This window comes from Ursus americanus, chromosome 16 (assembly GCF_024610735.1).
Source record: "Ursus americanus isolate L20-20 chromosome 16, mUrsAme1.1.p, whole genome shotgun sequence".
NCBI lineage: Eukaryota > Metazoa > Chordata > Mammalia > Carnivora > Ursidae > Ursus > Ursus americanus.
Window position 1 is genome coordinate 43,390,985 of NC_142142.1, and position 22,763 is coordinate 43,413,747.

Here is a 22,763-nt window from a genome sequence, read left to right on the forward strand (position 1 = left end):
GGGAGCAGAGAGCCAAGAACCTGGGAGAATGCGGAACCTAGAACCGAAAACATCAGCGGGGCCAGGGGGTCAGCAGACAGAAGTAAGAAGGGCAAAGCCTAACTCTCCTCTCAGCCATGGGTTACAAAAAAGTACACAAAATTCTGGCGCGAGTTGGTTTTGGATTCTTCCAAGAATAGAAAGTTGGTATTCCTTGAAGCACAGTCGGAGATATTTCAAGCAAGACCGTGATATTTCATAGTTCATGGGTTACAATGTTATGAGTGTCTTTAATACACATGATGGTTCCCTCCATCACTGAGGGGGGGTTGGTTGGACTGAGGAAGGTAGGATTTAAGAGGACCCAACTCTTCCCCAGTCCTGTGGTAAAAGTAACGTATGCCCACCTGCTGGGCCCCACGTACCCTCTGGATCAGCAAGCATGGGCTCTCCGTACAACCGTAGGAAAGAACAGAGGAAGGCCCTCAAGCTCAGAGGGCAAAGAAGGGCACACCCACGGGAAGGTCCTTGCTCTGAACCCCCATTTCACCTTCCATTCCAACAGCTGTGGCATCTCTGTTCGGGTCCTCTTTCCAGTGGGGTCCCTCCTTGAATCAAAGGGAGGGAGACGGAGCCTCTGAGAGGACCAAGAGCAGAAGCAGGCTCGACCCAACCAGCTTCTCTCCCCACAGCTGGAAACGTACTGCTCATCTCCTCCTCGGCCAGCAAGCCTCTAAGACTTTCCACTGTTGATCACATGTGCCGAGACCGCCAGCGGCTTTCACTGGGACCAAGCTTTGCTGAGGGGGATCAACACTTCCTCATGACCAAAAGCAATAACGTCTCTTGGGAAGGGCTGTCAGACACCCTACCAGACTATGACCAACGCGTCTGCCTTTCCTATTATTCATAGCTGCCTTCGATCCAGCACCTAACATCATAGGAGCTGTGCCCCGGGCGAGGTGTTCACTCACAACTCCCACTGGGAGTCACAGCCCCGCTCTACGTAATTGTGAATTGCAATATGCTAACAGTATCAAGCTGGCCAAGATCAACTCAATGGATTTGGTTTAGTGTTTGGTGCCAAGTAATACACAGCTGATGAACCCAGCCCAAAGATGCACTGAAATCATCTGGTTACTCCTTGCCTCTCCACAGACTCCTTCCTCAGGCGGCATCAACTGAGAGATGACCTTGGCCAGGCTGTGCATGGAGATGCGAAAATGGCTTGCGGTTCCCAGCAAGGAGCTGCACCCTGCAAAACAGCCTTCGGATTGTTGACTCACCAGACTGGACAGCTAGTGCTAAGACAGCTGTGAGGCACTCAGAACACAGGACGGCTTTGCTGCCTCCTAGGTGGCGAGACAAAGGAATGTGAGGAGAGGGGCAAAGGGGAAGGCCGAAGAATGCCCACTATTTGCAGACCCTGTGGGAACAGTTGCCAACTGGAAATTACTGAAGACGTGCGTGAGGGTAACCGGTGGAGTCTATGGGAGATCTGAACCGGGAAATGGCAAGGTTTTATCTAGAACTCCCCAGTGCGGAGCTGAGTATCAGGCACAGTCCCGCTGACTTCGCGAAGAGAGAGCAGGCCATCTTGATAGACTTCCTATGCTCAGTTGCCTTATGCCATATAATTGCGGTTCAGAACTCGAATGGAAAACATCAGGGAAGAACGTTAGTTAATGAAGAAATGGCAAGGATTATTTACTCGGCAAACATTTAGTGAGCACCTGTTCTGTGCTGGGCACTGTGCTGGGGGCTGGGTACTGCGCGGACAGGAAGACACCACACGCTGATCACAGTCCCGCGCGAGCCCACACAGCGGACACCGTGTGAGGAAAACCGCGTGGCCATGCAGAGGTGGGAGTTCCACTTTGTACAAATTCTGTCTCTGGAGACTTCTCTTTGCCTCGGTGTCTCCTCCTGAGACAGGGATCCTTAATATCTTCTGCTTTACCTGTGCCTTCAGCCCCCCGACACTGCACCTCTGGGCCCTGTCTTTGGAGGGTCTGGCTTCTTCCACCCGGGGAAGGACTGTATGTTTTTTTCAAGATCTCTCGGTAATTGTGGTGATGAGCTGTGCCTGGAACGCTGCCGCATTGGGCCTGTGCTAGATAAGTGGAGGCCGTCCTGAGTACACGACCACAGGCACCATTCAATACATATTTCTCTCTCGTAAGAGGAGACGGAGTGTCTTCTCTGGGAAGCCGGTTGGTGTTCGGGGCCCCCCTTCCGAGCTGCACCAGTGACCCGCACCGCCCTCCCTCCTTCGGCACAGTCTGTTATCCTGCTGGCTTCTTCTGAGGCTGCTGTTTCTCCGATCTGCGACGGCTGTAACATCTCTTTCCGTCTCCTTTGCGCTGGTGTCTGCTGTAAAGGGTGCACAATAAACGTCGCCAGGGAGTGAGTTCGCTGCTGGTTTTCCTGTAATTCTGAGCCCTCACGGGGGATAAAACGTGGGGCAGGGAGTTCTGCACGTGGAAAACCACAACAGATAGGCCAGAAACACCTTCAGGCCAGGATGACAGGGGCATTCCCGTGGCTGCCGGTGGGGCTCTGGTGGGCCAGACGGAGCCAGGACCCGGGCTCTAGCTGCAGGTCGCAGACCTGCTCCAGCTTTCTGGGAGAGTATCAATTTCCCCGGTTTCCTCAAGCCCACCGTTTCACTTGTTAGCAGCAAATGTGAGAAATGAAAAGCATCTCAGTGGGACTTACAGGAAAACGTCAGGGATTCTCAGATATACCGTGCATGAAATGTTACTTCTTTAATAAGGCGAATGGGTGTTTCTCCCCCACCCCCACTGCCTGTTTTGAAGAAATGCCTATAACAAAGGCAGGTTTTCAGAGACTATTAGATAGCTGACGATGGATTACATCCGCTCTAATTTAAAGACATTAAGAAGCCAAGCAGGGAAAATATGTTCACATTCTGTATATTAACTGAAACATTAAAAAAGCAAAATGTTCTCTTTCAAATCGTTTTACTTTTTGAAGGTTGCACCCTGCACTCCCGCCCAAGGGGTGTGTGCGCGCGCACGCATGCGCTCCTGAGCAAGCAGACGCATGAGGGAGGAGGACACGAGTGAGTGAGGCCTGGAGCTGGGTGGCTTCTCCGCCCCGCGCTCACATTCCCAAACCACTGAGGTTCTACTGCCATCTCGTGGCACCATAAGGTGTGCTCAGCTCCTAGAAATGAAGTCCCGCTACATCCCAGGAGCCCACGCAAGGACGCTGACCTGTAAATGAGATTAGAATAAGAAATAATCTTGCTTTTTTATTCAAAAAGATCATGTGCTTCACACCAATCTGGTTTCAAAAAGACCTCAGGTCTCAAGGCTAAGGCTACCATGACATTTATTTTGCCATATTTAACAGTTTCACTTTGAAAAAGCCCCAACGCAAAAAATTACCTTCGAAACCCACTGGGACATTCTCACATAAACTAGGATATTTCACAAGCAATAAAGTTCTGTCTTCAATATTCAATCTTTTCAATTTCATCCATGTCTTCAGGGTCGAGTTGCTTAATACTGCTGTCTAGAAGAAGGAAAGAGAATGGAATCAGTCTGAGCTCAGGGCATAAATGGAATTTCATTCCACTCAACTCGGAATTTCTGAAGACAGTGACACTTATGCAAATATGTGTTCCTGTGACCCCTTGAGAGAGGAACGTTCTAGAGATTACTTAAGGAGGAGATGGTATCAAAATAACCAATTAATACTGACCCAAAATAGCATCAAATGCATCGAACAATAGAACTTGCGTGTCTAGACACCTTGGGGCAGGAAAAAGGCCAGAGTGCAAGGGAGGGGAGCCTGGGAAGGGGCCTGGCCATGCTAGGAGGAATGAAGTGGGCCTGTGCGGGGGGGTGAGTATGTGTGTGTGTGTGGGGGGGAGTACAAGATGGCAACTGGGAAGGGGGCTAAGGCTCTTCCACTGAGGTCACTTCCCAAGTCTAGGTCATAAGGCGCTTACCATAGCATGAGTAATCAACTTCCCTGAAGGGCCATGGACGTGTTACAGTCTGTAGACTTTTCAAAATTGTATTCCAGACTGTATATGTGTGCCTCTGTGCATTTCCCCAGGACAGTGTCCACTGCTTCCCACAAAAGTTAAGTACCATTTTCCCAAAAGGTGAAGATATATTTGGGGTCATTTGGGTGTCCCTCTTCCCCGGCTCCCCAGCCATATCCATGGGCTTTGGGGTATGGGGTAATCTGAGAGGTGGACACCTCAGTTTAGGTCACCCTTCCAGTGTCCATCAGAGGGCAACCTGCCAGTCCAAGAGCCCCAGCCGGTTATCAGAGCCTGCCTTGTTTGGATGGGGGGCTGGAGGAAGGACAGCAGATCTCAGAAATCAGGACCGTCCTTCTTGTTAGGGCAGGGCCAGAGGAAGGGAAAAATGTAAACATGAGAGGAAGCTGCGGACATAATATAATCCTAAAGGACTTTATTACTTTGTTTAGGGTAGTGCTTTATAGGGCATGAAAAGCTGCTCCAGGTCCTACAATGCGCAATAACATAAACCTGAACTCATATTAATTCCACTGGACTTTTCGATTGTTCTTTACCTACCATATAGGGATGATTTAATCAACCGTCTCCCTGTAGGAACTCTGGCACCTCCTACTCCTTGGCCCCTGCCCCCTGTGCTGCCCTAAGCCTCGGGGCATAAGGTCTGTGACACACGCCATCACTGTCACCATCGGCAGGGTCCACGGTTCTCACTGTGACAGGTGCTACTTACTAAAGTGATCCTGGATCTTCATAAGTAGGGGCAGCTTATCCACTTCGATCATGTTGAAGGCGAGGCCCTTTTTCCCAAAGCGTCCTGTCCGCCCTATGCGGTGAAGGTAAGTCTCATAGTCTGGCTCCTCAGCTTGGTTTACAGGGAGATCAAAGTTCACCACAATTGTGACCTGCTTCACATCGATCCCTAGAAGAGGAGAGAGGTTGTAGGGTCTTGCAACTGTTTCCGTAGGACATGGCTAGTCACAAACCACTTTTGCCAAGGGAACTCTCGTGTGACAGCCACGATTTACTAATAAAACCTGGTTTTACATCATGGAAGTGCATACTCTGGTTGGCAGTTTGCTGGCCCAATATGTCTAGGATGCTAGATTTAAGAGTGTCAGGAGAAGCTAGTTCCCCAGAAGTCTAAATATGTACAAAGACGGTGTGTGTGTTGTGGACAGGGGCTCTCACCGAGCCCACAGAGCCACCACCTCCTCTCCACTCCTCCTGTGCTGAGTCCCCAGCAGGCCCCCCTCTAGTGTCTCCTACCCTTCTCAGGACCCCACCCACTCCATGCCCTAGCCATCATCCCACCCAAGTCATTTTTATCCCCTGCCTTACTGTTACAACTTCCAGCTGGCTTCCCCTCTTCTCTCCTCCTCTAATTTCTCTGAATACAGTCACCACGGCAACATCCAGAACACTTGTGTTCAGGACCTGACTGACCCAACTGCACAGGACGAAGTACAAACAATTCTAGATTTCCACACCACCTGAAGTCTCATCTCTTCCTCTCCTGACTCAAATCCAACAGTACGGTCATAGTCTTGCCATTTCTCACGCAAACTGTCAATTCTTACAAACTGGATTCTCTACCTTCCTTCAAAACCTTTCATATCTCATGTTCCTTAGGAAGACTTCTGTGATCCCCCAGTGCCTCCGTCCCCCAGCACTAGAAGGCAGTCTGGGTCACAATCCTTGTCTTCCTTGGAGCTCTTGGTGCCCTCTTTCCTCCTAGGTCTAGAGTCATGCCATCCAATATGGCTATCTAACTTTAAATTAATCCAAATTAAACACTCATTTCCTCAGTCACACTAGCCATGTTTCAAGTACCCAGCAGCCATATATGGCCAGTGACTACTAACCAAACAGCACAGAGTAGAACATTTCCATCCACGGGGAAGGTTCTGTTGGATAGCATTGGTCTATACAGTCGAGTGTCTAGGCACTGAGCTCCCGGGGGGCTGGGACCTCATCCTTGTTCAGGCCCCCATTCTATCTGCTGAACTAAGAATGAATTAGGAACCACGGTTTAAGCATGGGGTCTAGGCAAGGGTACAGGAAGGATGAAGACTGTAGGAAGGACCAGGTCTTGAAAAAACAGAATTTTTTTCCCCCAGTAGTCAACAGTTTTGAAATTAAAAGCGCCTCAGAGATGATCGACATCATTAGGGAACATGAGTTAAAAACACAATGAGATGCCACATACACGTACTAGAACGACTAAAATTAAAGAGTGACAATACCAATTGCTGGCAAGGACGCAGAGCAACTGGAACTCTCCTACTTTGCTGGTGGGAATGAAAAATGGTAGTCACTTTGGAAGACAGTTTCTTATGGAGCTAAATATACATTTACTGTATGACCCAGAAATCCTACTCCTAGGCATTTATCCAAGAGAAATGAAAACGTGTCTCTGAAAGACCTATACGTGAATGTTTATTACAGCTTTATTCAAAATAGCCCCAAACTGTGAATAATCCAAATGCCCATCAACTGGTGAATGGATGAATTAATTGTGGTACATCCATTCAATGGAACACTACTCAGCAATAAAAAGGACTGCACTACTGGTACGTGTCACAGCACTGATGAATTCCAAAGCATTATGTCGAGTGGAGTAAGTCAGACACAAAGGCTAACTGCCATACGATCTAATTTATACAGCATTCTGGAAGAGACAAAATACAGAGACAGAAGTCTGATCAGGAGTTGCCAAGGGTTGGATGATAAAAGGAAGAGGCTGGCTGCAAAGGAACACAAGCAAGTTCTGGAGGGAGAGGGAAGTGTTCTGAACTTTGATTATGGTGATGGTTACATGACTCTGTATGTCTTTCAAAACTCATTGTAAACCTAAAATCAGTGAGTTTTATCATATGTAAGTAATATTTCAATAAACTTGACTTTAAACGTGTACACCCACCCACCCACACACACACACACACACACCTCGAGCACAGACATTGGTTGTTATAAGAACTTTCTCTTTCCCATCCCGAAACCTCTGAATGATGGAGGCTCGCTGATCCACGGTCAGTTCTCCGCTTAACAGAGACACTTGGTGGCCGTCCTGCATCATCTCCACAGTCAACCACTTGGCATTTCGACGAGTCTACATGAAAACACAGAACCCAGCATAGCACCCCAAGTCAAAGCAGACCGGCTGTATTTGCAATGCTTACATACGCACAGCAGGGAAGCCTTCGAAAGGGCTGCATGGGAGTTTTGCTTTACCTCTCCCTCAAGCCCTAGAGGAACCTTCGAATGGGGCACCTGCTGTGCTTCTCAGGGTCACGTGCTCTCAACCAGCGGGAGCTTTGGCTTTTCAGCCAGGAAGCAGAGATAAAATGCTCACTTACCTCAAGTGGTAGGATGATGACAAAATGGGATAACACAGTAAAGACAACCTCAGGCACTGCAGGAGTGCTTCCCGTCTGCCCAGCGTCTCACCCAGATCTTTACATGCATTATGATCACTGTTCGCACAACAATTTGATGAAACAGCTACCTAATTTCATTAAAAAATTTTTTAAAAATCCCAAACCCAAAGCTTAAAACACAGAGTCACCTGCCCAAGGTTTCATGGCTAGTCTGTGGCAGATGCGAGCTTGCTTTTATTTTATAAGGCTTTCAGGGCTGTCCCTGTGCCAGCCAGGCGCCATTCTAGTGGGGCTACGAAAGTAACACAGATGTGGTCCTGTGCTCATGGAGCTTACAGTGTTCACGTGGTAGAGAGAAAACAAAACCAACACGCGAACGTGAAACACGTCGGAGAGCAAAAAATAAATATGAAAATAAAAATAGGGTAATATTAATAGTGAGTGACTGAGTGGCTACTTTACTCATAGTAAGTTAGGAACTAGACAAGAATATTCTTAATCTGATGGAGGGGATCTGTAAAAACCCCACAATAAACATCAACTTATATGGGGGTGTCAGAAGCAATCCTTCTAAAATAAGGATGTCCTCTATTTAACATCATCTTGAAGTCCTATTCCGTTACTTAATCTTTCTAAGTTCCACCCGTAACATACAGATTCATTTCTATCCCAGTTGTTCCGAACATTAAATACCCCCTCCCCGTACCCAAAGTGCTGACGGGGGTGGCTGGCTCTCTGGCCCTTATTAGCATCATGTGCCCTCCGCTCCCCGCGCCAGTGAGTCCGGCACGACGAGACAGATCGCGGCACGGTTACCTGGCAGAAGATGATGGCCTGGCCGATGGTGACGCCGCCATAGACGTTGCACAGGGCTTGGTACTTGTCCTTCCTATTCTCACACAACACGTAGTACTGTCGGATGTTGTTCAGGGTCAGCTCCTCTTTCCGTAACTTGATAACGTTAGGGTCAGGAATGATCCGCTCTGCAAACTGCCACACGGAGTCCTCAAAGGTCGCCGAAAACAGGAGCATCTGGCACTCAGAAGGTAAAGCTCTGTAAGAGAGAAGGGAAGACGACGCTGTCAGCCGCGGCCATCCCTGTCGCTCTCCTTGGGGGCGGCTTCAAGCACGTCCTGCCCACTGCCACCAGGGGTCAGGGGGTGAGGGGCTGCCTACCACAAGCTCCATCTCTGTGCAAAGGGCCACGTGTCCTGCCCCTCCTTGCCGCCAAGAATTTGGAAAAACCCACGAGCTGAGTGTGGAGCTCAAGAGCAGAGTTTAGATATGTATTTTGGAGGGTCTAGTGTCTTTCATGCCCATTTTCTTCTTAAGTGGGGCAGAACCAGGAGCCCCGAGCGTTCGTCCAGATCTTCTTCCTGGTATTCGTCTCACACAAAGTGAAATGGGAGGAAGGAAACAGGCTAGTCGTTCGATGGCAGGTGTTACACTTCTTGGGAGGAAAAGAACAACAGCCACACTAACTTTCTTTGGGATGGGAAGGACCTGGATAGAAACAAACGGGGAACAAAGGGGAAATGCTACCGCATGCAAAACATGAGCTGAACCGGTAACACACACAGGGCTGACTCCCGTAAAGTTTGAAAATGGGCACAATGACTCTAGAAGCTGGCAGTCAGAACAGAGGTTAATCCTGGGGAGGAGCACGCGGGGATGGGGGTGGGCAGAGGCTGGTGACAGGAAAGGAGCCGTAGGGGACCTCTGGAGTGCTGATAAATTTCTAATTCTCGGTCTGGGCCATCATCTCATGAACACAGCCTCTTTGAATTTTCACTCAGCTGTATACTTGTGATTCATGTGTTTCTCTGAGCACATTTTATACATCAATAAATTTTAATTTAATCTGATTTCACCAGAGAGAAATCACAGCTTTTGAGAAGAAGACAGAGCACCTAGAAGATACGGCGTTAGTGCTAAAAGCGAGTAGGAGAGATCATGGGGTCCAGTGACTCTCAGGCACGACGTCGAGCCTGGGGCGTGGGTTGTCTGGGGAGCTTGTCTAAGTAACGACTTGACGGACTTCTGGGCACCAACAGTAGACTGTCTGCGTGTGTACCTCCCCAGGTTCCCACGTACCACGAGTATGATTCTAAAGAGACAGAAAGACATGAACCCACAACAACATGGGGAACAGAAGAGGAGAAACTGGTGGGTGAGATAGCTCAGTGTATTCTGGAAGACGGGAAAGCATGGTAACTGAGAAAGCGGATGACGGCCTCACGTGAGTGGTACAGATGGAAATGGTGATGCAGACGGTGGCAGTGGCTCCCTCAGAACCTCTGAGAGCTCTGGGAGCTACCAGCACCAGGGGCCAGAGGAAGCAGGAGTGCTGTGTTAGAAGATACGAGGAAAATTCTGCATTAGCTTGCCGTGTTGGTGGGGGCGGGGGAGTGGGGGGACCTCTTGGCCGTCTACTGTATCACGGTCCTCCAGATGGAAAAAGATGGCACCAGGACTGGCATCCCAAGGCTTGTGCCATTTCATTCCAGAAAGACAATGCACACAGATTACACAAGGAAAGGAAACATGGGCTATACTACAGAACACTCTGGATTTCAAAGACTTAGGACGAAGAAAAGAATGTAAATTATTCCACTAATAATTTTTATAGTGATTAAATTGATTACTTGTCAAATGCTATTTTTTGATATGTTGGCTTAAATAAAATGTAACACGAATTCACCTTTTTTAAAATGTGGCTACTAGAAAATTTAAAATTACACAAGTGGCTTGTATTATATTTCTATGGGACAATACCATGATTTAATCTTCTTTAAGCAGAAGAAGAAAATCAATAACGGAAGAATGAACAACCAACATAAATGCCCTAATTATTACTTAATATTCTCTTGAAGAGAAAGCCCTTTTTGACTATTGGAGCTTTCCCAGAATCCTGAGTCTTTCGTTCTCGGTTATACATAAATATACCAACTTATTGGTAAGGGATGGCAAGAAGGAGTCTCACTTGATCTTTGGCCAAAATTATTATTTTTCTAAAGATTTTATTTATTTATTTGACAGAGAGAGAGCGAACACAAGGAGGAGGAGCGGCAGGCAGAGGGAGAGGGAGAAGCAGGCTCCCACTGAGCAAGGAGTCCCATGCAGGGCTCTAACCCAGGACCCTGGGATCATGACCTGAGCCGAAGGCAGACTCTTAACTGACCGAGCCACCCAGGTGTCCCTGGCCAAAACTATTTTTAAAAAGGAAGACTGGCTGAAAATGTGTATAAGGAGCAGCTGGGTCCCACGTTACTTCAGGCAGCTGGGCATGTACAAGTAGGAGACCAGAGGTTCATTCTGTGCAGAAATCCCAGACTTGGGGATACCAGCCCCAGCTGAAGGTGAGAGTAAAGCAGAGAGCTGGAAATAGGGAGTGACTGAAAATATGCATATGAGAATATGCAGCCCATTCCCTGGCCCTGCTCCCAGGAGGCCAGCAACGAAGTGTATGTCTCCTAGGGAGGAGATGAGACACATTCCATAGTTCTAATGCCCTGCAAGTAACGGTCATCCTAGAAGGGAGCTGCCCAGGTCACAGGCCCCAACCAAGAGCCCAGAGCTGTCAATAAGCTTCTCAGTTCCCAACCACAGATTCTGAAAGGCTAGCCAGGTATCACCAGATACGAGGGGGAAAGGTCCACCACAAGAGACAGAGACGTAGCAAAGAAACCAAAAGAAGAAACTTAGATAATTCACAGCCAATGTTGAGAACAGAAAAAATTTTAAATACTATAATTAATATTCTCAGAGAGACAACAGCAGCATATCGCATCCATCACAAGAGAAGGAGGTTACAAAAAAGAAACCGAGAAAGCCAGGACAATCCAGACAAGACAGAAAAAGAAGTTCAAACGACTTGTGTTATTTTAACGACAGACAGGAGGACACATTCAACTGGAGGAAAGAGGTAAATATCAGAAACAGAGCCACTGCATGGCATCAAGGAAGAACTGGGGGCGAGGCGCGGCGGGGAAGGAGACGTGAAAAGCACATATGGAGACTGAAGCTCCCAAGTTCCGAATGAGACAGGCAACATTTCTAAATTCAAGGTCGTTCTGCCTTTCGAAAGCACACAGTGCTCAGCTGGAAACAGTGGATGCGGAACTCGTTCGGCCACACGCATGGATGCACACGCATTATTGCATTCCTCCCTTGATATCTCTAGGAAACTGAGTAAAGTTACATTGCCTGCTTCGGCACTTGCAAGTAAAATGTCCTGCGAGTGAACAAATGGAGACATTTTGACCACAGATGTCTTAGCGCTTTCAGTGGAGAGCTAATTCTGTAAGATCTTACCAATGATCATGCTTTGTACACGATACGAGGTGATATGTCAAATCAGAGCAACAAAAAAATATATCCCCCCTAGCTCTTAGGATTTGAAAAATAGAGTTCAAAATATCTTCTTGACTTCTATGAAGTTTTTTTTAAAAATTAATGATTTTTTATTACACTATGTTAGTCACCATACAGTACATCCCCGGTTTCCGATGTAAAGCTCGATGATTCATTAGTTGCGTATAACACCCAGTGCACCATGCAATACGTGCCCTCCTTACTATCCATCACCGGTCCATCCCATTCCCCCACCCCCCTCCCCTCTGAGGCCCTCAGTTTGTTTCTCATAGTCCATAGTCTCTCATGTTTCATTCCCCCTTCTGATTACCCCCTCTTTCTTTATCCCTCTCTTCCCCTACCGATCATCCTAGTTCTTATGTTCCATAGATGAGAGAAATCATATGATAGTTGTCTTTCTCTGCTTGACTTATTTCACTTAGCATTATCTCCTCCAGTGCCGTCCATGTTGCAGCAAATGTTGAGAATCCGTTCTTTCTGATAGCTGAGTAATATTCCACTGCATATATGGACCACAACTTCTTACTCCAGCCATCTGTTGAAGGGCATCTTGGCTCCTTCCACAATTTAGCTATTGTGGACAATGCTGCTATGAACATTGGGGTGCATATATGGCCCTTCTCTTCACTACGTCTGTATCTTTGGGGTAAACACCCAGTAGTGCAATGGCTGGATCATAGGGTAGCTCAATTTTTAACTTTTTAAGGGACCTCCACACTGTTTTCCAGAGTGGCTGTACCAACTTGCATTCCCACCAACAATGTAGGAGGGATCCCCTTTCTCCACATCCTCTCCAACAATTGTTGTTTCTTGCCTTGTCTATTTTTGCCATTCTAACTGGCGTAAGGTGGTATCTCAGTGTGGTTTTGATTTGAATTTCCCTGATGGCTAATGATTTTGAATATTTTTTCATGTGTCTGTTAGCCATTTGTATGTCTTCATTGGAAAAGTGTCTGTTCATATCTTCTGCCCATTTTTTGATTTATGACTTCTATGAAGTTTTAATAAGACACAGAAAATCTAAAACAGAAGACTGTTGATAATCACATCCAAATACAAACTAGCTTCTGTTCAACTGTCTGCAGTGCAAATGTCAATTCTGGCAGCTTCCACTCAGTCTATAAACTTATCAAAGAAAATGAAAAGACCCTGCCAGCTAAACACCCTGCATACTTTGTGCCCAGCACTTCTAAAAGGCGAGTCATCTGCTTAACTGTGCTACTGAGCTTCTGTTATCAAAGTGTTTCCTTACTTTTCAGTTTCCTCAAAACTTGCACTTAGTAAGATTTTTACCTGTATGGAAATGGAAGAAGAGAGTCACCTGGAACATCTGCCTGTATACTATCACTGTCGAGGCCACAGAAGAGTTAAAATGTTGGCCAGTCATAAAATTGTATCTTCAAAGTGCGAGACAAAAAGAAAGTCCTTCTCTAATCTGAAAATATGCTGAATATGGGAACAGAGGAAAGGATTATAGTAAAACAGAAATGATACGCTGTTTCTCCAAAACTGTGATGACCTGTGAAGACGCTTTCAGGAGATTGCTTGCCCCTGAGCTGTCTGACGTTACCCACAAATACTTGTAGCAAAAAAATTACTCATTTTTTAGGAAATAAGGCTGCTGAGGAACTAAAAAATGTCACCAGAAAAGGGCAGCCCAGTTGAACAAGACTTTCTTGTTCCTTTGCTAAAAACTCTAACTTACTCGGAATCCATCTTTGATTTTACAAGCCTAAATCGCCTCCGTGCTTCACCACCATGTTCCCTGAGAACCACAATGGTAGCTAATGTACTTCAGAGTGTTTGAAAGTAATGGACATTTTAGATGTGGATAACCTCAATGGCGGATTTACAGACGCAAGGGGTCTGAATGACAAACAGCTCATCTACCAAACAAGCTTGCAGACAGAGTTGATGCGGACATTTCTAGAAAGCTAGACACGAATTCTTGCGTGTTTAAAAACCTAGTGTTGCTAGTAAGTAAACTCTTAAATAGTCCATGATTAACACTTTTGTGAAGAGGACAGCACACTGGACTAGTAGCAGGAGTCAGCATGAGAGCTGCCAAGTCAAAATGAGTTTTACTTTGGACTGTATTCAGTTTTCCCGCCGCATACAAAAAAAGAAGGCTGCTGGTAGTTCAGAGAATTATTACTGAAAGAGGAAAGGGAAAGAGTAGAAACAGCCTACCACACTGAGACAAAAAGAAATAGGTCACTGCTGGATGGGTCTTTAAACACAGGTAATAGCTGTTTAATTAGTCCTACTGTATTGACATTCTCCTCGTAAAAAGTTTTGTATTTGAGTATCTTAAGAATATACAATGGCATAGAGTACAAAATTTAAGCATCCAATAATGAATTTAAAAAGATTAAAATAAATTGCTGTCAAAGATGACATTATAAAATACTTTTATATGTTTCTCATACATATTATTCATTTAATTAGTTGTACTAATAATTACAACTAATTGCCACTGTTACCGAGTTCTGTTGTTTTGCTTAAATAGTAGCGTTTATGTTAACAAAAAATACAGGATGATATATAATTTAAAAGAAACATATATTTCCCATATTTTTATGTTAATAACACACGATGACTATTTTTTCTATATTATATTATTACATAAATATATTTTTTGTCTGCGATGACTGTGTTCTGCTCTCTAAAAAGTTGGTCACTATAGGGAAAGAAAGAACCTAAGAATTAGTTTTCCCAGATCTGGCAGGCACAAATTTTACAAATGAACAGGATGAGCACGCTATGTGTCTAGAACAACGGATGAGAAACAAAGGACCCAAACCAATGCGTATCATTGAGAAGTTTCAGAGTATTGTGGAGAAGGAAGATTCCAAAAGCTTCTGGAGAGAAAAAACGGATCACCTACAAAAGTTTGGGGATCAGGAGGACATTAAACTTGTCAGCAACAACACTGCAACTGAGAGTACTAATTATAGTATCTAAAAAAATCTCATTTTCAACATTGACTCTGAATTTACTGGAAGAATTCTTTAACTTGGATTCTACATCCAAGCAAACTATCAATCAAAAGATCAGGTTTACAGTACAATGAAGACATTCTCAGACATGTGGGAGATGGAAAGTGAACTTCCTAACATTCTTTTTAGGAAGCCACTAAAGAATATACTCCTGAAGACTGAATAAACTGACAGTAAACCAAGAAAAATCACCCAGAAAACAGGAGATTCATGTAAATGAGGGGCGGCGAGACCTACAGTGACAGCTGTACAACTAGTCCAGCTTGAAACTGGAGAGAGCTTGGGGGAGTTTCAGGAAAAAAAGACACTGATGGAGTTTTTAAATGTATTTGCCTATTTGGAGATATCACTGACATATGACACATATGATGAAATAGGCAGAGAAAAATTAAGGATCCCTACCCAGGGATACTAACCAAACGAAGGAAAACAGGCGATTATTAATTCTAGGGGAAAGAGCTGTACAAGAAAAAAACATAATTATAACAATACACTGTGTGACAGTGAACAATATTTATAATGTCCTAATGATAACAATACTATTATTGTACCCAGCTCTTATGATGTAACCACAGAGAGGTGGCAGAGGGGACAAGAAGGGGGGGGAGAGGGTGGTGGTACAAAAGAGCTGGATTTCCACTTCCTATACTAGCAGTCAGCAACACATTAAGAAATAGCCATCTGAGCACACTATTTAAACATATGAGGGTTAACATCAGAACAGAGAGGTATTCTCTAGAAGGGGCACTTTTTTTCATTACAGGTCTTTCAGTACTGTTTGGTTTTTCGGTTTTTCTTTTTAAGATTTATTTATTTATTTGGGGTGGGGAGCATGGGCGGGAGGGGCAGAGAGAGAGAGAGAATCCCAAGCGGACTCCACACTCACGACCTGAGCCGAAACCAACAGTCAGCTGCTTAACCGACTGAAACCCAGGCACCCCTCAGTACTATTTGAATTTAATAAGTGATATAGATTCCTAGAGCCCACTCCCAGAAATTGTGAACCAGTGAGGTTCAGGTTAGGCCTGCTAATCTGTAATTTTAAGGCCCTGTGTGATCCTGAGAGAGGCCCAGAAAAATAAGAGGATATATTTGACGAATGAGAGGGAAAGTCAGGACTAGACCACCGGGCTCCTGATTCCAGGTTACTGTGTTCTCTACTCTCCAGCAGTTAGCCTCACAATAGCTTTCGCAGGCTTTAATAAACTCTCTTTAGACTTTTGCTCTTAATAGAAAAATCAGTGGCACAATTTGGTGGGTTCCATGTGTAGGCCTGCAGTGAAAACGAAAGCAGTCAGGCAACATGACAAACTAAAGAAGTGGGAAATGACAGTAGTCTAAGGGCCCGCTGAGCTGTGAAAAATGCTGAACACCCAAATGTGTTTTAAAGGCAAAGGAAGCAGGGACTCAAGCAGTGAAGACAATTGGGAACAGCAGACAAATCAAACACCAGCTCCAGACCAAAGATCCAGGAAGAAAAAGGATGAATATGAAACTTACCTCTGAATACGGATGCTTTGATCTGAGAATCCTTGTGTGTCAATCATCACGTCTGCTTCATCCAGGACGAACACACGAATCTTAGTCAAGTCAATTAATTTTCGCTTGAAACACCAATCTAGGACAGTCCCAGGAGTGCCAATTATAATCTGTTTGGTGACGTCGGTGCCTCTGGGAACTAGGGAGAAAAGGGTTGAAAGACTCCTTCAGAGGCAAAGGACCCTCACAGTCCACAATTCAGGGCCACGCAACACAGGACTGTGAAATGAAAGTGTATCCCGTGACGATTTTTGAAGTGCAAACCCTGAGGGTCGTCATGGATTTGGATTTTGCAGAGTTTTAAGGTAAATCCCCCAGTCTCCAGGTTTAAAGTAGTAATAGTCCTGCCTATTGGATTCTGACCCATGGTGGATTAAAAAGCCTCCCCGCCCCGGCAATCCCACCGCCTTACAGAAATACCGGCACAGTGGTGAGAAAGCTACCAACTGTCCCCAAATGGAAAAAAGGCACAATGTCTATCAATGGGTTGCATTAAATAAATTATGGAATACTATGAAGCTAGTCAAAACAATGAGGTGGGGCTATGCGCATGGACACAGAAAGACGTCCAAAACATATGTTTTTAGAGACTATGAGAAAAACATTCCCATTTTCATAAATACTCTACAAAAACATATACGTGTACATCCACATGTGTATGAACTGAAAAAAGAAACCAAACCACAAAGCTCTGTGAACAAAACTACTATCCTTGGAAACGGGTGTTTGGAGGACAAGAAAGAATAACTTCCACCTTTACCTTCTGACCTCTGTTTAAAAGACTTTTTTTCCTGCTACGCATACATAATACTTTAATAAAAACGTTAACCCATACAAGCTGTTCTGCACAAAACAACTGAGCCTCAGGAAATCCCCAAGCCATCATCTTGCAGGATGTGGCAATGACGCAGCTAACGTGTACGGGGTCCTTATTACGTGCCAAGCGTGCACACGGTGCTGCATCTGCATCGGCTCATTTCATCCTGGTCACAGCTCTTTGGTTCAGGTGCTGCGATAGCTTCCATGTTAGAGACAAGGAAGCCGAGAAGGTGCAGAACATGCTTGCTGGTGGTGGAGTCAGGACTTAAAAAAATCCGCCAGGCCTGGCTTACTGGTACATACTGCGATTCCCTCGAATGGCGTACATCACTTGAACATCCACACAGAATTTTCCCATCCGTTCGACCACGCGACCAGTTTGCAAAGCCAGTTCATAAGTAGGAGCTAGGCAGAGGCACTGTGAGAGAGAAGGGGGAAGTCGCAAGGCTCACGCAAGCCATCGTGCAAATCTGACATGCGGTTAGAACTTGTTTGAGGAGACGCAGGTGTGCGAAACTGGGAGATTTGGGTTGAATAAAGTATTTTCAGTTGAACACAGTTTAGCAGCTGATAGATCTGAGGTGAATGTTGAGTATGGGAGAGGAGAAGGGGTTGAAGGACAGAGAAATACCTTTTATATTCCTCTCTAAAGAGTTATGAAGAACCACAGATCCTGCTTTTTTTGTGGGAGAGAGTGGGGTGTAAGGAGGCTGGGAATCAAGAAGAAGGGAAATGTAATGTGAATCACTGCTTGAGTGTCACTCCCATCACTTCTTGCCCGCTATTAAAAGTCTGCCTGTTTCCAGAACACTCCCTGCTTGATTCAATCCACTGTATACACCTCTGGCAGAATACTCCCTGAAATTCTTTCCTTTGTTACCTCCATCCCCCTATATCGGGTGGTTGCTGAGGAATGACGATGTTGATGCAAGAAACTGGTGACATTTAATGCATTTATGTGCTTCAATTAAGGATCTGTGATACAGAGGAGAGGAAAACATAGCTAAAGTGCTAACAACTGTTCCCACGTATAGTTCTCAACATGGATTCAAGCACAGCTTTTCCTAAAGAATTTTTACTCATAATACCAAACCCTGAATATGTATTTCAGTGAACCTGTCTAAAAAAGCACAAAATTTCATACACCAGGCATCAATCATCCACATTCACAGCTTATCTTGCTGATCAAACTGTAAGCTTCCAGAAAGAACCCTTTGCAGGGGGTGCGCTCAATATTCAGGTAGTCAGCTTGTCAAATGAGTTGATGAGCACAGCTTGGAGAAGCAGAAAAGAACACCAGACACTTTTCAAAAGTGGAAGCTAGACCAAGAGAAGGGCAAGGGCATTTCCAGTCCCTGCTCAGTCACTCTCGGACATCTGTGGCCTCATGTGAGACACTTCCTTCTCCAAGCCTCAGTCTCCCCTCTGCTAAAGGAGGAAGTGGACCGGGTGATGCTTCGGTCCTACAGCTATACGGCCACCACTAGGGAATGCTCACTTTCAGGCCAAGCGCAGTGTGACTCACCTAAGACATTTACTAGTAAGGAGACAGACTGGGATTGGAACCAGTCAAACTATAAAGCCTGTGCTCCCATCACTGTCCCATCCTGATGCCCAATGCCCTGTGATTTTATGAAAGAATGTCTATTCTAAATGCTATCATATCTTGGCAGTAATATTGCCCATTACTAAAATATCATTGGCATTGCAAGCATTCCCCTCTCTCCCTCAACCTTTCCTTACCTGTGGGAACAATTCCAAGGTATTAACTCTGCTTAGCATTGCCAAGACAAAAGCAGCTGTTTTTCCTGTTCCAGACTGGCTCTGGGCTATGAGGTTCTGGGGTCTGTAGAAGAGAAGAGACACCTGGGCATAAACTGCACATAGGAGACTAAAAACCAACTTGGAACAGCACTGCCCTGGAAACTCACGGGTGGGCCAGCATCATAGGGAGAGCCATCTCTTGGATTTTGGATGGTCTGTTAAATCCCATTGCATAGATCCCTTTCAATAACTCTTCCTTCCTATCAAGAAAAAAAAAAAAAGCACACACTTAAAAGCCTACGATTGGTCAGCAGCCTCAGAAATATGAACTCAAAAGGTATATTTCTAAATTAAGCCACTCTGCAACTGAGCTTCAGAAGTAATATCTAGAAATACACGATTTACACCTCGACTCCCAAACATACACAATTGTGCCTGTACAGCTGGACCACTCAAACAATAAGCTATGCTACAAGCTTAGGCTGAGGACAGTAATAAGAGCCTAACGTTGAACTTTCCAGTTGAACCAAGCAAAAAAGGAAAAACTCATCTGATACAAGTATATCAATTTGCCAGAAGAGTCTTATTTTCCACACAAGCAGAAAACAGAGATTTACTGTTTAATTCTTTCTTTTAAAAGATTTTATTTTTAGGTAATCTCTACACCTAACATGGGGCTTGAACTCATGACCCCTGGATCAAGAGTCCCAAGCTCTTCCAACTGAGCCAGGCAGATGCCCACACTGTTTAATTCTTTTTAATGAATGAGACTCTTTGATTCTTTAACAGCAATTTTTAGAGAAGACAAAATTTTATTGAGGTAATTCTTACATCAATTCTGCCTAGGAGCAGAAGACACAATATTACCTCATCCTTCTGAGCCAACTTTTTTTTTTTTTTGGAGAGAGAGAGAAAACACACGAGTGGGGGTGGGGTAGGGGGGTAGGGGCAGAGGCAGAGAAAGATTATCTTAAGCAGGCTCCATGCCCAGCGGAGACCCCAGTGGAGGGCTCATTTGATGTCACGATGCTGAGATCATGACCTGAGCTGAAATCAAGGGTTGGACGCTTAACCGACTGAGCAACCCACACACCCCGGAGCCAGCATTTTTAAACGCATCTTTCCTGGGGTCTCATGATAGATGACAGAAAGAAGAGAAAATGAAGTAGGTTGGAACACTTCCATCTTCAACAACACGTACATTCTGCATTTGGTTACTTGGCAGATTACTGGCAGCCAACCGTTAATCATAGGTAGGCTTCTTCTTTCATTTAGAAAATGTTGGGGCATTGGGATTTTGGATTTTTCCTCTCTACGTAAGTCCCTATCAGTAACTCTACCTGTTAAAATGAAGTTCCTTAATGCTAGTTAATAGATCCCTAGGAAATGCAAACCCATTTGGGAAAGTTATTCGTTTTAATACATCTGAAACAAAATATAATTAGGAAGGCAAAAGCTTATAACTTATCTAAAGGGGGTGAGGGAGGGTATTTGGGCCATCGATGTCCCTATATCTGTATTATGGTATGGAGAACAGCAATATGGCTCTGTTGAGCTTAGCTATCCCCCTTAGCACGGCAAGGTTAAGATATTTCACCACCAACATATTCTCAATTTGCTGCACACTCAGGTATCCTAGTGCTCCTTTTTGAATTATATTTCAACTGCATGCAAAATGTACACATCTCATTTTAATATTGAATATTAGAACATGAAGGGGATTCTGAGAGTTTTTATTATTAGCAGATTACTTTGTTCTGTACATTCTTTCTGGCATTTTCCCACAATAAATGAGTAAAAACACTCACAGCCGCAGCTCTTCAAATGTTTTCACTGAGTAGAGCGGAGAACTGGGATCCTTTTGTAAGACTTCAACTCGGTGACTGGATTCTACTAAGGACTGCCGAATTAACTTGTTTAAGAGTGAATTAGCTGCCAAATCCACTAGAAAAGCAAAAATAAAAAAAGGAGATATTGCAGGAGAAAATCCAGCCTCCTAAATGAATCTAATAAATTGCTCCTTCCCATTCAGAGATTATATTATCAAGCAACTGTTCCTACTCTCATCTTTTCTCTAGAAGGAGGTTCTAGAAAGAAGGACATAACACCGAGAATTCCTTTTTACACGAGAATCCAGTTTCTTATGCTCTGCTGCTATACCAACCTCTGTCCTGAAGCAAGCCTACATCTATCACCACCAGACCTATTTTTCCTTGCCAGCTGAAAATCTTATCCCATTCCTGAATATTCCATTTCAACTTCCCCTAAAGAAATATGGCCTACTCCTAAATTAGTATGCTTCTGATAGTCACTATTTATAAAGAAAACAGAAGACAGTTCTTTTCCAACTGAGATTATATTATTCGCTCACATTGTGAAAATCACGATTAACTGATACAGAGTGCTAGGTTACATGCAAATAAATTTATCTCCTACCTACATCTTCTTCATCAGCTTCTTCCGTGTTATGAATAGAACCATCTAGAAGAATGGAAGAGAAACAATGAATATCAAACAGAACTGTAAAGTGTATGATCCCAGTTATCTCTCACCATCTCCACAGTACACACTGACAGCAAGGGATATCCAGTGAAGGAATCCATTGAAAGACTGGGAAGGTAGTGGAGGACCTTGAGAGTTAATGAGAGCTGGAGGCATTTCAGTTGCCAGGGACCTAAGAAAAGCAATGCTTTTTAATTAATTGAGGCCAGTCTGCTTTATCTAACAGCACTCACCTATGTTTGGGACTGTAGTATTCTTAATACCCCGAAGGTTCTTCCGGGGATGGATGAGGTTTGAAAACTATTGAAAGACACAAATTTCAACCAATATTAGGAAGCAAGCCACCAAGCAGCCCAGTGCTCCCCCCTAGCAGGGAGGGACCCACCCGAATACTGTTTCCTTTGCAGTGTCCGGTATTAATTCTGACACTGGATTCTTTTCAGGAATAGATCACCTCTGTGAATTATGCTAAAATCGAAGGAGACTTTCTGCTGCCCCTGTACCTTAAGTTCCTCTTTATAGTCCTCTAACCTAAATGTGGCAGTCCTTGGGGGTCAGAGCACGAGGAAGGGATGGTGGGTAGCAAAGCGCGGTGGTCAGTAAGATGGAAGCTAGCCGAAGCTCAATGGTCAAATTGGGAGAGCAGAAAACTCCAGGGTCTAGCTGGGACTATCAGCTGCTTTCTCTCCCGGGACGTCTAGGGAGTCTTCATTTTGCCCTTTCAAACCAAAGGTCTTGTGTCTCTCTCGGGGTCTCCTGCCCCCAGCCCTCCCCACATCCTTGCCACATCTCCCCTCCACCATTTGACACCCCACTCCACACGCTAGCGGGACTCTCTCCTCCCGCCCTCCCCGGCAGATTTCCCTCTCAAAGTGCGGTTCTGGCCCCCGCCCACTTGCCCTCCCCGGCTCAGAGGCGGTTACATGGCTGTTCAGCCGCTCGCTCTCCGCCGCCCCGGCGTCGCCTCCCCAAAGTAACGACGCCATAGCCGCGATCGCAGCTCCCGCCCCCAGCACGTGCTCCCTCCCCCGGCACGAGGTAGTGCCCGGCTCCAGCCAGCGACCAATAGGATTCCTCCCGGGGCAGGCTGACGCGCCCGCGACCACCCGCGGCGCGCAGGCGCGCGCGCTCCAGGGAGGTGGGCGGAGCCAGGGGGGGCGGAGGGGAGGCTGCAGGAGAAGGAGAAGCGCCTTCAGAGGCGTGTTTGCAGTCGACCAGCAGCGCGTCGGTGCCAGGTGTTAGAAACCCGCGATGGGGCGCCAGTGTCGTGAACGCTCGCCTGCTCCTGACCTCTGCCGAGCCAACAACAGCTGGAGATTGTAACCCGCAGCAATTTCGCACTGATTCGAGAGTCCTACCTCCCCTACCCACCACTTATTACGCAATGCT

General features: G+C 45.5%; 1 protein-coding gene across 1 annotated transcript; it reads right to left on the bottom strand.

Moving 5' to 3' along the window:
• Positions 1-3,236: 3,236 nt before the first annotated feature.
• On the bottom strand, positions 3,237-22,379 carry DDX25 (DEAD-box helicase 25). The gene is made up of 12 exons (XM_045798084.2): positions 22,298-22,379; positions 21,608-21,674; positions 21,309-21,353; positions 20,681-20,816; positions 19,040-19,132; positions 18,852-18,954; positions 17,412-17,526; positions 16,251-16,428; positions 8,194-8,431; positions 6,947-7,109; positions 4,731-4,919; positions 3,237-3,519 (listed from the first exon to the last, which is right to left on the bottom strand). Exons 1-12 carry the CDS (start codon positions 22,358-22,360, stop codon positions 3,458-3,460), a joined length of 1,452 nt encoding a protein of 483 aa, XP_045654040.1. The 5' UTR covers positions 22,361-22,379; the 3' UTR covers positions 3,237-3,457.
• Positions 22,380-22,763: the final 384 nt, after the last annotated feature.